The sequence below is a fragment of the Pelodiscus sinensis genome, chromosome 2 (assembly GCF_052426305.1).
Source record: "Pelodiscus sinensis isolate ZL-2025 chromosome 2, ASM5242630v1, whole genome shotgun sequence".
NCBI classification, from domain to species: Eukaryota; Metazoa; Chordata; order Testudines; family Trionychidae; genus Pelodiscus; species Pelodiscus sinensis.
The window spans coordinates 177,712,255-177,728,572 of record NC_143053.1 but is presented as its reverse complement, the minus strand read 5'-3'; the positions used below and the strand labels follow the sequence as shown (position 1 = coordinate 177,728,572).

General features: G+C 40.0%; 1 protein-coding gene across 31 annotated transcripts in view; it reads right to left on the bottom strand.

The window, feature by feature from the left end:
• CLASP2 (cytoplasmic linker associated protein 2) overlaps positions 1–16,318 on the bottom strand; it is a 261,567-nt gene that overhangs the window by 82,668 nt on the left and 162,581 nt on the right. For 12 of the 31 annotated variants that reach the window (XM_075921810.2, XM_075921815.2, XM_075921816.2 and 9 more), the window contains 4 exons: positions 16,106–16,129; positions 8,431–8,448; positions 6,325–6,423; positions 6,160–6,186 (listed from right to left, as the gene is read on the bottom strand). In XM_075921810.2, coding sequence (XP_075777925.1) covers positions 6,160–6,186; positions 6,325–6,423; positions 8,431–8,448; positions 16,106–16,129 — 168 coding nt within the window. The remainder of the gene's footprint in view (positions 1–6,159; positions 6,187–6,324; positions 6,424–8,430; positions 8,449–16,105; positions 16,130–16,318) is intronic. The other 19 variants (XM_075921812.2, XM_075921819.2, XM_075921814.2 and 16 more) reach the window with 5 other exon arrangements.

Genomic DNA, 16,318 nt, shown 5'->3' with positions numbered 1-16,318 from the left:
GTTCTATATTCTGTAAGAGGGGAGATTAAATCTAATACGTAACCCATTATAAAATGAGCTAACTAGTTTGGAACCTTTCACTCACAGTTTCATGTCAATAATTCTAATTTAAATTAGACTTTTACAAGAATTATTTCTCAAACTCTCTAGCACACTTGGGCTTCAGTTGCTCTTGTACTGTTTTCTCTATTAATATTTTCTCTATTAATCCTCCTTTTCATTGTCCAAGTAATTTATTTTTCACAGTCATAAGATTTGTATACAATGAGCCATGCTGAAGAATTCAGCTCTGAATGGGAAGAAGGCTGCCAAGTAGAAAGGGGGAATTTATTTGTCCATATTACCATGTGTAAACCCATCAAATTATTTCAGTAGCACAGGGGTGGGCAAAAGGGCCATTGCGAGCTGGATCCGGCCCATGGAAGCCCTGCCGCCTCCAGGCCAATTAGGGCCTGGGAGCAGGGGGAAGCGCACAGTTTCCTCCGCCCTGCCATAGGAGAAGACTTTGTGCGCTCCCCCGCCCTAAGCCCTGATTGGCCTGGGGACGGGAGGAGCACGAGAAACTTCCTCCACTCTACCCCTGCCCTGCAAGAAGCGCCACGAGCTCCTGGCAAGGCAGGAGGAGACTGCGCGCTTCCCCACCTCCAAACCCTGATTGGCCTGGGGGCAGAAGGAGGAGTGTGCAAAGTCTCCTCCCACCACCAGGGACATGGGCGCCTCAGGAGAATCTTGGGGGGGAGGAAGGGGGAGACGGTGCTTCCCCATTATCAGACTAATCATAATCTGTGGGTAGGGAAGTAGGGAAGTATCCTGGCTCTGCCCCTTCCAGTGTGGCCCGGGGCCACTTCAAAAATTTCTGAAGTGGCCCCTGGCAAAAAAAGTATTGCCCACCCCTGCAGTAGCACATCAGAGAGCTTTATGAAACTCATCCCTTCAGGCTCTTATCAGACAGAAAAGGAGTTCTTTTGCAAACAACCTCAAGTACCATTAAAATTCAGTGTAAATGTTTGTGTTTGTGAAGAGTTAATTAGTTAAAACTGAATTAGAGTACAAAAATCTGTTCACACTAGCCATCTCTGTAGAAGCTGAATCTCCATCAATGATTTAGGCATAACCTCCCCCCCCCTCTTTTTTTGGCTATTTATTTTGAGTAATTTCCCTTCACAATTTTTGAATAATAAACTCTTTTATGGGAATTTATTAATAGCATAATACATTTCTCTGCTGGTCTTCAGATTTGTTTTCACAGGACATGCCAAATTTGACAGCATCCCTTTGAAAATGAAGAGGCCTTCAGTAAATTATTACTGAAAAATGAATGCAAATTTATAATAAGGAAGATTTTATATGAATGAGTTTGTTCACTTTTAATTTCTTCTACTTCCATGATTATCTAAGTAAGGGTATGTTTTAGACTAATGGCCTCTAAGTTACTACTCTTCCTTTGCACTTTAAAGCGGCATTCTATTCTGTTAAGTGGTCAAATTATATTGATGGTTTCATGTCTCTCTGTTTTCATAATAAACTGGCCAGCTTTACAAACAAAAACTTTACATACTATTTGTACCTGACCAGTATTTTGGTGTGAGGTCTTGGCTAACTGCACAGTAACTAGCCATATATAAGAGAAGGTAGATGCTTCAAAATCAGATCCTAAATTGTTAATTAAAAAAAAATTCTACAAAAATGCACAGTGTAGAATGGGAGAACATTTTAAAAAAATCAAAACTATATCCTGCCCACACACAATTTAATGATCACATACATATATTTGGTAGAATTTGGGTTTTTAAAATAATTTTGATTGTTAAGATCACTGTTTATTTATAAGCCTTATTTTTGTCAATTTTAATTTTTTTACAGTTGAGCATGATTATGGGTTTCAAGCATTTTTTATTTATATCAATTTTAAATGTTCATAGTTGTGGAAAGCTATGAAGTAATTCAGACAATTTAACAACAGATACAGAGATTCCAAAAGAGGAGGATACTTACCTGTAACTAGAAGTTCTTCGAGATGTGTGTTCCCTATTTATAATCCACTGAGGGTTTTGCATGTGCACCATGTGTTCAGAACTGGAGAAATTTAAAGTCATGTCTATGGTTTCATGCAAGGTGATAAAGGGCAAGGCAGACCAACCGCCTTTCCAATTCCTTCTCCACCATGAATCAAACAAATTCACAGCAGACAGAAAGGAGGGTGGGAAGTGGAATACTTACAGGGACTACCCCTCTAAGATCCTCCAGTTACAAATAAGTAACCTCATCTTCCAGTGATGGACCTGATTGTATTCCACTGAAGGTGATTAATAAGGAGTATCTAAATTGGAGGAGGATGCAAAGATGAAGAAAGAATCGTTGAGTAGACGACCGCCACGCTGTAGAATGCATATGCCATCAAGCCCAGTATCAAGTCATAGTATGTAGCAAAGGCATGCACTGAATGCCACATGGCCAAGTCACAGATGTTGTGGAGTAGCACATTATGGAGGAAGGCTATGGTCAAACCCTGAGCTCCCGTGGAAAGGTGGAGAAAAGCTGGAGAGTTGATAGTAAAGTGTAATGCCACTCAAAATTCACTTCAAGATTCTCTGGGTGGAGACTGCCTGAGTTTTCATTAGTACGAACAGAACTAGGTTAAGATCCCACTGGGGAATGATGGGTTTGATGGGCAGGAAGGTTTTGAGGAAGCCCTTCCAGAATCTATCAACTAATGGGTGTGCAAAGACAGAGGGCCCTTCCAGAGAGGGGTGGAAAGTTCTAACTGTGGGTAGGTGGACTTCTAGAAAGTTGAGGGTAACATCCAAAGCCTTCAACAACAGGAGGTAATCCAGGAGGCAGGGAATCCCCACCAATTCTGGAGAGCATTTATTGGATTCACCCACCACTGATTGGAGCACTGTTCTTGTCACTAGCTTCCCTTCCTCCATAATAACCTGGAAATGAGCCCAGTCTTGCTTAGGAAATTTGTCAGTGAATTCCTCAAGTTTGCTATAATTCAGAAAATCACATTTGGCTAGTAATATTTGATTGTTCAAAATCCTGAATTGGAGCCTGCCCAAGGAATAGATCTTATGGCCCAAAAGGTCCAATAGCTTGCCCTCTGTCAGGTGGTGTGGAATGTGGATGTTGATGCCTGGATCATTCAGTTGCTGCCTGAACCCCAGGTAGGTTTGGAGTATATATGAGAAAAGAAACTAAAGACTCCTTAGCTTAGAGGTCGGAGTACATGTGACCATGGTGTACCACCATTTGAGCTGGTTCAAGGTCCATGTCATTAATAAGCAGTGCAACACTAGCTGGTGCAGATAAATGGAGAATACCCAGGAGTTTATGCTGGATATCCTGTATTTCCTCCAACAGGATGTAAAACTCTCTCCACTATTCTATGCAGGAGATCCTGAATTACCTAAATGTGAAGGGGATGCTGAGTCACTGCCTCATCTGAGGGAGAGGAAGGGAACCTCTCCAATTCCAGTGGCACTACTGGAACTGAGCTAAGGGGCACCTCTTCCAGCACTGGGTCCAAGCTTCTAGACAATGGGCCCTTTAATGAGGAAACAGGTGAAGTCTCCCTTGCTAAGTAGGTGAGTTCTGACAAGGAAGACTGGAACCAATACTGCAAGTATAATGAATCTGCAGGGTGTTCAGAAAAATCCCATGTCCGAGGGAACCAGCGGGTCTGTGGTATCATATGATACTGCATGATATTGCATCATATGATACTGCATGATCTGAACAGTCTTCTAGAATACCTATGCTGCTGGTAGGAGACTGATTGCCCCTTTCCATCATCCAACTCAACCAAAGAGTAGAAGGGGGTTATGGTTCCATCTACAGGACCATTGGAGCCAGCAGAAGTGTGTTTGACCATGAGGCTCATAAAATGGTGGCATTTAATCAGGGGTAGAAGTCTCCAAAGAGGAAATGGATCCCAACAAACAAAGCAATCTCAGTTCCTCTACAATCAAGATGTCCAGGGGCTCGAGTATTTTCCCAGTCTACCTGATATTAGGAGTAACTTCTCCTTACATGGAAGGGGTGATGGAATAGTGAACTTCTAGAACAAATGTGTCCCATACTTTATGCGGATGCCAATGTTGAGGATACCTGGGACCACCCGATTCCTTTGCTTGTTGGACTTATTTTCATGTTTCTGTACTTCAGCATTCACTTCCTCTTCATGACTTGAAGTCATGGACATAGCATTCCCTTTCTTCATTTTCAAGGAAGACATATTGCCATGCTTATGAGAATGCTTCCTCATCTCCTGACTAGTCCCTGGTGTGTGGTCCACAATGGCAACACTGTCAGTGTTGGATCCAGACTCAGTAGTAGGAGGTGCACCCCTGGCTGACGAATCAGAGGAGCAGGGGTAGAGGGAGAATTTCCCTGGCTGGGGTCCAAGGAAGGGAAGCAATATGGATTTTTTTCAAGCAGTAGAAGCAGTACTGGTATTTGTTGCCAACTGAGAAGGAATGCAGGCAGGAGGTGCATTGTTTGAAACTTACAGTCTTAGTCTTTGTATCCATGAGAGAGTACAAGAGGAAGCAGGGAGAAGAGGGAGGAAGGAAAAACAATCCCCAAAACATCTTTCCTAATCACTAAAACTACTCTAAAACAGCTGAAAACATAAATTGTAAATGTCTATAACTACTAGGGGGGCTGCCCTCCTGCTCGCTATGCTCACCAAGTCCCCCCCCTCCTTTCTAGGGGCAGATGTCTGGCCAGAGAGGAGGGTTCAGGAACAGGCTGCGGGGGAGGGAGGAGAGGTGTCTGGCTGGGGGGAGGGGGCAGGAGCAGGCTGGAGGTGTGAGGTTTTGGTGCAAGAGGTGAGTGAGGGGGCTAGAGCTACAGGATCTCAGTTTGGGGGAGTAAGCGGGCTGGGGGTGTGGGATCTTGGCCAAGGGGACATGACCAAGGGGAGGGGGGGCAGGGGAGGGTTGAGTGTGCAGCTTGAGGCTTCCAGCCCATGGCACCGGGAGGAAGAAAGGCAGCAGAGTGGGCAGCAGGACCCAGAGGGACATGACAACATCACTCTTTCATCCTGCAGAAGTTTATAGATAGATTAGATAGATAGATGTTTTTAAAGGACAATGAAAGTTCTGATCTGGACTATGCAAAATGAGAAGGAACTGGAGACAAAGTTGGTTTTCCTTGCCCTTTATTACCTTTGACAAACCATGAGGCAAATCAGGGCTCATGCATGGACCAATGGACACTACTTTCAAATTCTCTGGTTCTGCACGCACAGTGAGCATGTCTAAACCATTAGTGGAATACAACAGAGACCATGACTCGAAGAAGTTAAAGGTTTACAACTGTTAAAAAACAAATTAGCAACATCACATGTAAAAATATCCTTAAATCAGACTTGAATGAGTTCTCAAATAGCATTTGTCTAAGTTTTAATAATTAGTGGAAATATTTTTTATTAGTTTATATATCTGTACAGTGAAATAGATGTTTACTGGCATTTACTGATTAATATGTAATCCTTCCAAGCCTAAACATATTGTTGATTTCAAACCTTAAGAATTCATTGTCATGTAACACTTTTCAAAATCACTTAAAGCCTAAATAGAACAAATAACTTTTAAATACTGTATATTTAAAATAACCATCATCTTAGATCCAAGATTACACAATTTCTATTGTTGCTGAAGTACAAAAAAGTTCCCATGAAAATCCCTCAGTGAAGAATTTGAAAAGAAATAAACACAAAACAAGAAATTTGAGGTGTAAAGATACTGGCTGTACGAAGGAAACTAGCATGCACCCAAGAGGCAATGGCACTGTATAATTTATAATCAAAAGTGGAGAGGAAAACAATTTCTGAATTATAATTTTAGACTACTACTAACTAAAAAAGAACAGGTTTTTGGGTACCAAAAAGTAAGATTTTTAGGTCATCTATAAGAACAAGAAGATACCACTCACTTTACCTAATTTCCAATATTCTAGCTAATTAGTATAGAATGTTGTTGTGGTTCTTTACTACTAAAGACTGACTTTAGTGGAAGATTTAATTTCTTGTTGTACTATATATTTTAAGAGGTGAATTCGCCCTAATTTTCCCCCAAAGTATGACAACACAAATAACCAAAGATTTCATAAGCATGCAAACCAAAACACTGACCCAAAACACTGAAAAAATACCTTCATTTTTGTCTGGCGATGATGAACCTAAGGCACAGAACAACAACTCAGTATGTGGCTTATGTTTTTAAATTAGCTTTGACCATGGCCATTGGTCAATGAACGTCTGCTAAGCATCTGGCCTATCTTTGTATCACATATCACTGATAAACGAGTAATACATACGCTGAGATTGAGAGACCATTTTCGTTCGACTACGTCCTCTAGAATCTGTCTTTGAATTTCCAATTCCAGAGGGTGTTGAAAGTTTTGTTCGTACACGACCTATAAAGTAGAAATGACATTGATTTAACAAAATAGTTTTGTCATAAATAGAGATGATATCATACTGTAATTAATATTTTATTACAATACTAGAGTTGAAAACTGAGTTCTACAGAGTGGAAAACTCAATCATCCAAATCTCATTTGAAAAAAAAAAAAAATTTATAGTAGAAAATTACATACTGCAATATATTTAACTGCAAGTTAAGAAAGATGAACATTTTTCTTTTTGACTGCTCCTCAGTAAAGAATTTCCATATTATCATTTTTTTAAATTAAACTAGCTTATCTTCATCAGCAACAAAGTAGATAATTCTAGCTTTTGCCAGAAATGATTTTATATTTTTAAAAGTAAATCTTATGAAGTAAGAATCAAGGAGACTATTTTATAATTTGTAAGTACCTAATGTAAAAAATAATATGCTCTGCTCATTACCGCTTGAAGGCTGTAACTTTACTAACTTTCCTTTTTCATCTTCTAGATAACAAAGCCAACCCTGTCTACCTTTTGAATAGACCACTGAAGATACTTGCCAACAATTCTGAGCAGCACTCTTCTGTTTTTCAGAGGTCTGGAATCTAATTTCTCTGTACCACAGGACACCCTATTCTCATGCCTAAGATGCAGACACAAAAGTACTTTGCAAAAACTAATGAATAAGTCTCCATAGGAGGCAAAGAAATACTATTAGTGGTTTACAGAAGAACGAACTGAGACACGGAGATTGTAATGACTTGTCTGGGGGTTCCTCAGGAATCCATGGCAGAACCTAAATAGAATTCAGCTCTCTCCAGCTGCTAACCCATAATTTCATCTTTCATGTGACATGATCTTTACTCAATGTTTAGACAATACACTGAAATTACCAAAGAAAGGATTCAAGTAATATAAGCAACAGTTAATAGGCTGATTACTCTTAAAAGTGAATTGCCATAATTCTGCACTACCAGTCCTAAAGCAACATGACAGCCCCACACAAAAATAAAACCTAGAAACAGCGAGTTAGATGCAATTTTAGAATGTTGCAAGAGAAAACTGCTTGAGGGAAGTGATGCTCTATTGCAACCATTAACTTAATTTAAGACTGCATTAACTTTAGCAATAAGAAAGTTTTGCAGACATATGGGGTCAAGCCTTGACCCTGAAGAATTAGGGGCACACACACTCGCATCTAGTTTCCAGCCCCTTTAGGCTTTCCACAGCAGGATTTCAAGACCAGCCAACTTAATATTATTCATCCAAGTAGAGGAAACAGTCCACAGAAGAAAGTCTATAGGAAGAGAGCCAGGATAAAGGAATTATTCACTTAGCTACAGTTATTCACTTAGCTACAGAAAGCAATGTATTACCATTACTAGTTACACTGATTGGGACAAATTCTATACTCCGTTACCCCATGCATTGGCAATGTTTTTCCCATTAATTGTAATGAGGTTTCAGCATATTTAAAAACTGTATACAAAATCTGACTCAGAGTGTAGGAATATAGTTCACAACCATGTTTGATGCTCAATGATCACTAAAGCCCTGATTTACATTTCCATTCAAATACAAAAAAAATCTGTTTCAATTTTATGAGGCAAACATGCTGATTGAATCTCTGGTGCAAAATCAGAAAGGTTTTAATAAACATTTTAAAATGTTCTTTCACATTTCAAATACTTAATTTATAATAGCACCTGCTTTCTGAGAGTGTGAGCACATCTGATCAAGAGATGAGCTTTTCCTAATTAGTCTCTAATTTAAAAGATAAAACTCATGTAATTTTATACTAAAATGTTAAGCAATGACATTTTTATTGCAAATTAATTCCTGAGAACCAAAATCATAATGCAAAAGAATTTACAAAAATATTACTTCCGCAACCAAATATTAGATTTGTAGGCCAAATGGAAGTATGACCACCTACCACCATAATGAGCTAATTCTATTTCTAGAATTTAGTTTGTATGAAAACACGAAGATGAAAGTATCTGCTATTCTAAAAAAAGATTAATTTTTCTTACCATCTTCAGAAGCTGTTCCTAAACAGAAAAAATAATAAAACAATGATATTTCAAACAACACTTTTTTTTATTCAATTCCTTTTTATAAGAGACTATTCATATGAAATTAGAGGACCTTGATAAAATATGTTTATTATGCAAGAATGGATCTTAATCTCTGCTCTCTTGCATTGCAACTCCATCATTACACTACAATGAAAAGCCAAAGGCAACATTGTGAGTTGATTACAGAAATACCTAATACACTGCTGAACTCCAAACTTTCTTTGAGAAAGCATGGAATATCAAAGAAAAATGGGATTCAGTCATGCATATGAGTTTAAGACAATTAAGCAGCATATCAAGAGCAGATCTTGATATCAAGTGTAATATCACAACTAACCACTAAGGAAAGTGGGTGACAGATGCACATTTGCATACAGAATTGCAATACGAGCGCCAGATTGAAATCAGCTATACAGGTTCAGTGTGTTAAACCCCAGAGAAAGAGAAGCTGATGGCAGATATTAGAAAGGAAGATTCCTTCAAAGTTCAAATTGATGCCTTAAAAAAATTTACACCTTTAGACCAAGTCTTGCTAGGAAGAGTGAACTGTGAGAAAAATAGGGTTACCGGAAATAGTCATAGTTGATGTATGCTAGTGTAATGAGGAAAACATACACACGTGACAGTTATGACAAAATGTGAGATAAAACACATCAATGCCCTGAAATCCAAAGAGTGGGAAAAGCAGAACATCTGTGCAAGTACCATTTCTCCACTCTCCACTGAGACTCCCTTAAAACCATGGTCTGACAATTCTGGCTGAATATATTCACGAAGTGACATGATTTGTAAAATAGTCCCACTATTGGTTGGTAATTTTTCTCCTTAAATCAATGCTGTTTCTGCATTCCAAGATGAATGGAATGGGATCAAAAATCCCATTCAGCATCTCCACTTAGTCTAGAAGTTGTAGGAGGTTAACCCTCTCTGCAGACCTTGCTGGTTTGGGCATGCTGCTACTTCCAGACTGGGCCAACTCGATATGCTTTATTTATAGCATGGTCACCCTTGAAGTCTCAGAAGCTCTAGCTTGTGAAGACTGCAATCTTACTGTCTTTTAAAGTGCCACCATATCCTAATAATGAATTTTTAAAATTCTAATTGTGGAAGCATCTCACAGTTTTCCACATCAAGTTTGCCCAGCTTGCATATACTTTTTTAAAATTGTCAGTTTGGCAAATTCATCCTGGACTCTTATCAAGTTGCATTAATTCCACCCTGCACATCCCTACACGTAGCAACAGCCTTGAGTAAATTATGTCCTCAGATATATCTGTGTAGTCCTATTCTCTTTCAATCATCCTGGAAAATCCACTGAGGACCACAGGGTTGCACACATCTATGTGAGCAGAATTTGGCCTGCGGAGCCCATATTATTTGCAATGATACACAATCGAAAAAAAAACCCAGCTTGACTGAAAGAGTTCAGGGTGAATTTGTGATGCTGCTAATTATAAAAGTTATATGCAACCTAAGCATATTTTGATTTGGAAATCAGTGAGAAAAAAATGCAGAACTGTACAAGGTACTTGACACAGCAGACCAATACCTTATGGAATTTGGGATGATGTAAGCAAAAAGTAACAGTTACTTGTATTTGGAGTTCAAGAGGTCTCTGCACATTTCCAAATATATGCATTGAACCACTCTATGGCAGCAGTCTTTTTTAGCTTTATCAATTAAAGTGTTCTTGCATCGGTCCTCCATTTGGTGTCCCAAAGCACTGAGGGTAAGGCTATAAAGGGGACAGAGAACCCTGTGTTCTTTTGTTGCGTATATCACAAAGCCAGAAGACATAATTACAAGAGCTAGGACAGAGAGGGGTAAAAGGGTGGGGACTGTGAATATGCATAGCCATCACCAAGAACTCCAGTGACAGACAAGTAACCTTAATTACTTCTTTGAGTGGCTCCGCATATCCCAACTTATAGGATGGATTGGTTAGCAATGCTGTGACTTATCTGGAGTTGAGGACAGAGTTGTAGTTGAATAAAGATTGAAGCACCACCTTGCCAAAACCAACATCTGCTGTAGAAACTAAATTCATGGGATAAGTGCTTGTTAAAGGTGTACACAAATGTCTGGGTTGCAGTTCTGAAGATCTCAGCAACTGGCAGCAGACTCATACAAAGGTAGTAGTCACAGCTCTAGTGGAATGTGATCTCATTGAAGCAGAAACAAGAACTCACTAGCTAAAAGATATAGAAGCTTGATCCACTGTGAAAAAGTCTGGGAAGAACCTCTAATACCTCATGTTCGTGTCATGTGAGATGAACAGTCTAGAAGCTTTAAATGTGTCAAATCACCTTACTCAAGAACTAAGGGTGAGGTCTAAGGACTACATTTTCCTTATGAAACTAAGTAAAAGGTGGATCAGACATGAGTGCATTAGGTTTGCTCAACTGGCTTACATAATGGTAACAAAGCCATTTTCAGGGATAAATGATGCAATGAACACTTCAGAAATGGCATCAAACGGAGATTTCATTGAAGTGGTGAAAACTAAACTGAAGAAATATCATTGTTAGCAGAAGGATACACATCGGATATCTTTCCAAATACTGAAATATCTTCAATTTGAATATAATACATGGAGATGGATGCCAAAGGAATCTTTATCAATGAGTAAGATAGGAGCAGGCTTCCTCTGAATACATGCCTGAAATCTAGACCATTTTTGGCAGTAAGTTTCTAGAAGAGTGTTTCCTTGATTTAATCAGTACAGTCTGTGCAGATGAAGAAATACAACTGCTCCAGTGCAGGTCTAAATCCAATTGCTCATACTGTCAGATAAAGGGTCTGCAGGCCTAGGTGCAAAATCCCCCTCCCCTCCTTGCATAAAACATATGGAGACAGAAGAGGTATAAAGACTTCACCAGACAACTGAAGAGGGTCTGTGAACCACTGCTGACAGGGCCAAACCAGGGCAATGAGTATTATTTCTTGCTCTGTGCAGATATATCTGTGTCACCTTTTGTATCGAGGGATAAGGAGGAATGGCATGAAACTCCTCTCCACCCCTCAAGTACAGGAAAAAAGCATCCAAGAGAGACATGCTGTTCCTATTGGTTCAGGAACAGAAAAGATGACACCTTCTGCTGAATCTTGTTGTGAACAGGTCTGCAATTGGTTTACCCCATCTGGAAAAAAGGGTCCTTCAGGGAGGCATGCCTGTTGAAGCAACCTGCAACTACAGTGTTTTCCCCTGCCAAATGTACTGCTACATAAATGTCATGGCAGATGCACCAATTCCATAGCTTTACAGCCTGTACACAAAGAGGTGGTGTGATCACTCACCTGATTGATGATATAATACGCTGCTGACATACTGTCCATTACTACTTGCAAACCCTTCCTTTGAAGGGTGAGGGAGGAATGATCTGAGGATTAGTTTAACAGCGCTTAGTTCCACTACATTTATGTGCAATATTCTTTCCTGAGAAGACAAATGTCCTTATACCAGTAAGTAGTTCAAGTGCCCTCCCAATCTTTGGATAATGCATATGAAGTAACTATGGATGCATATGGATTAAACTGCACGACTTCATTGGTCCTGTCTGACTACCAGTCTAGTGAGGCTATCACATTCTGGGGCACCAGGAGCAAAGTGCAATATCATCTGCATAGATGAATTTATGGGACTATGTGACCAGAATGTTGCTAGTACAAAGACTGAATGGTACAGGTGCTAAAACAGATCTTTGTGGGAAGCCACTGATCAATCTCTGTGATTTGCTAGCTGATTCACCAACATGTGTAGTGAATTTTCTATTACTCAGCATCTTGTTGATTATCATTAGTTTTTTCCCATGCCAAGGTCAGCAAGAGACCTTTGAGCCATACAGTACTGCATGCAGATGAAAGGTCAATGAACACTGCCACTCTTTAATTTCCTGATAGATTTCACACAGTATATACAGCTGGTTAAAGCCAATAGCGCGTCAAAGCAATTGCAATTGGTTCTAACCTCAACTGGTCTGCTTTTTAGGAACCAGCTTCTACAGTACTGGTTGTAACCTTTGAAAGTAGGAGACAGTAACAGTTGATAATAATGGTCCAGGAAGGATATGGTTGGTAATTTTTTGGGTCAGTGAATTTCTCTCAAAATAGCTAAGACCTTAACTACCTTCCACATTTACTGAAGTCTGATAGTCACTAGGGATGTAAAATCCTATTTAATTGGCTAACAGGTTAAACTGGAGTGCCCCTGCCACAGGACTGGAACATGCCCTTTTCCGCTCTTCATAGGCAGGAGCTCCTATGGCTCAGTCAGCATCCTGATTGGAGAAGCCCCTGCCTGTGGGTGCCACGACCTGCTGCAGGCAGGGGCTGCATTGGAGCAGCCCCTGTCCACTGTGGGACCCTTGGAGGGCTGGAGCAACCCACTGCCCAGCAGGTGGGGAGCCGTTCCACTCCACTGGTTAACTTTAACTGGTAAACTTCACCAATTAATGGCGAGACTTACTGGTTAACCAATTAAACCTTCACATCCCTACCTGCCACCCTCTTGCCTTAGCATCAAAGATCTTCAGGAATCGTGGGTATATTCTGTTCATTCCTACTGCTTTTGTGGGCTTACTGCTGGAGAGAGCCTTGTCTACTTCATCTACAGTTAAGGGGTAGAAAGTGGTGAAGACAACTGGCACTACTTTATTGAGCAGTTAAACTGTGTTTGTGGATTTGCTGCCTTATATTTTTCTCTATTTTCACATGGGATCTGACAATCAATTGTGCAGCAATGGCACTTGTACTTACTTGATGTGGTTTACAAGCTACTGGAGCTATTCCACCTAACCTATCAAATTCATAACTTGGGATGAAGACGAGGATCCAGGAACTAAAGGCACATGCTTCTGTTCTTGTGTGCCATGCACTTCAAAGCCAGATCTGAGACGTGCTCCAGAGACAGAGGATGGTCTAGTGCTAGCATGAGGACACGGCAGAACTCTTCAGAACCAAGGAGTTATTTGGGATCAAGACAGGAGCTCCGTCTGGCTGTGACTCCAGATCCAAAGGTTCACACAGTAGTTAACCTCCCTCACTGATGTGACTGGTGATGGGGCTGATCTCCACTTAGGAACCACAGTAGTGTTAACTGAAATAAGCAGAACTGATAACTCTGATGTGTGGGAACTGGCATCGCTAACACTGGTACTCTTGCTCCTATGCTTCTTTTCCCTCAGTACCATACCATCTGAAGCTGACCGTCCTTGTTCAGAGGCATCACTTGTGTCCATCTTCCAGGATCTGAAAGATGTAGTTGGAGCCAATTCTGAAGCTGGGGAGGCCCAGTCAGAGTTTGGCCATTGTGAGAGCTGCCAGAGGGGTCCTTGACAACTGATCTCACAGGCCTTGGTTTGGACACTTATATTCTTAGAAGTTTGAAAAGGAGAGGCACAGAAATGAAGACCACACTATGAGAGGCTTTGGTTTTTTGGCACCCTACAGTCTGCTGGAGCTGTCAGAGACCACCAGCACCCCTTCTATAGCCTCACCCTTGGTAAGCCAGGATGCCAACTGGAAAGATGGAATGTGAGAACACTCTAGCTGATACTGCTGCAAGCAGGTTCTACTGCAAGGCAACACAAGCTGGTGCAACACCTATACATAGGAATATGCAAAAGACACTTAAAGTACATTACTTGTACTCCGTGATCTTTACTGGCTTACAGTTAGCTGCAAAGTGCAATAAACCATGCAGGTTATCCATAATTAGGGCTCTGTATGTGTCACAGAGGTTGAAGAATTCACAGATTCTGTGGCTTTCTATGACTGCCATGACTTCTGCAGCAGACATTGTAGCTGACCTTGAGGCCAGCTGCTGGAGTAGCTCTGCAACCAGTTGCATCAGCCACTACTGGAGCAGCCCTGGCCCTCTGGCCAGCTGCACTTAGTGGCTTCAGGCAGGTGGCCCGGGGACTGCCTGAGCAGCAACATTGCTGGAACAACTGTTGATCCCCCAGGATTTTCCCCAGCATCTGGTGCCACAGGCTCTCTTATACCAGCGACAGCCTCTCCTCCCTCAACAATGAATATTTAGGGTATTTATGGTGTAAGTTAAAACATGAGCCATGATTTTTCCTTTCTTCCCAGTAACCTTTCCTTGACTTTTACTAAAAATGATGATTAAATCATAGCCTCTATAACTCTTCAAATGGTTTGGGATTCTGGTATTTTAAAAATGTTTTCTCCTCTGTCTCACTTAACTGCATTTTCAGTAGAGATCTTGGTTTTGGAATTCAGTTCCTCTTGAGGCCTGTTACACTGCCATGGCCTTTACGTTGTAGTTCAGGATGAATATGTATTTAATACAATTATTTGCTCATTTGACTCAATAATGGAAGAAAGATTGGGATTATTGTTAATAAATGGGGCATGCTTTGCTGCCAGTGGCTATTCTTCATTCTTACATATAGTTAAAATACACATTATGAAAGTTTATATAAAGAGATTTTCTCATCTCTTCAAGCCAAAATAACCAATGGTAATATTCTTGAACAAATATCAAACCCAGCTATTATGCTTCTCAGGGCTTGTCTAGACTTACACAAAGATCAACCCCTCAAAGATTGATCTTCTGAGGTTTGATTTAGTAAGGACTAGCTAAGTCGAACACTGAGGGCACCCCTCATGACCCTTGTATTCCACGAAGTTGTGAGGAATAAGGGAAATCAACTGGAGAGTTTTTCCTGTAGATATCCCGCAGTGGGACCATGGAAATTTGATTTAAGGTATGTCGACTCCAGTTACGTAATTCTCGTAGCTGGAGTTGCATATCTTAAAATTGAATTTCTCCCCCAGTGTAGACCTGGCCTCAGAAGGCCTTTTTAATTATCAGAGGAAACACAGCTGACAACTAGCTAAAGACTGTTTAAATATATAGCTAGAACAAATATGTACTAAAATGCTATTTGAGGGAAAGTTTATAAATGTTTAAAATAGTCTGTTAAACTTGGTGAAGGCTATGTAAGTCTCAACACCACCTATCTTTAAAATGAATTAAATTGTTAAAAGTTAATAGTGTCCTGGTTAAATCCTCCTAATTTGACTATTTTAAAACCTATGTTCTTACACAGCACTCTTTACATAAGGCACCAAATTTTTAAAATATCTAAAATATTGTAGAATACTTTTCTGCTCTCCTGTTAATGTTTATGAAGGTCTTCTCCACAAAAAAGAGACTGGCAGTATAGGAGAAATTGTGAAACCTCTAGTAATAAACATCACACTGCCAAATATACAAGAGTGTCACAGGAGAGGATACAAAACTCCCAAGATTAAGCTTTCAAGTTGATGGTAACCTAGCTGGTAAGGTCAGTGTCTAAACACAGAAAGATAAAGGGTACTACTCATAATCTGAGTGGTTATATGGAAATAATATCAGATTTAAGAAAAATGAAGTTTCTTTTAAAGCTGGACACCTAACATCCATAATGTCAAGACACAGACAAATATAGTAATAATACAAAAGACAACCACTAAGACACAAATTAGTACATAGAAGGGTTAATTAAAACATTTTACATACTAGAACTCAATCAATAGTAGTGCGCAGTACAAATGTCAAGTACTTTAAATTCAAAAGATATTTTAATAGGATTAGAAGAGAAGAGACAAAACAAGTTCTTACCATCCATCTTGTCAGAAGTATCCTCTTTGTTGAAAGAGCAGGCAAAGAAACAGGGAAAACTTAGTATGTTAGAATAAAGACATTCACAACAGAATCCTAAAACATTCATTAAGAAACTATATTAATAGTAAACACTGAGGACATTTGTACATCTAATTTATGTGCGTGAATTCTAAAAAATTAAGTAGTTCCCTCCCAACCTAATGTATGCAA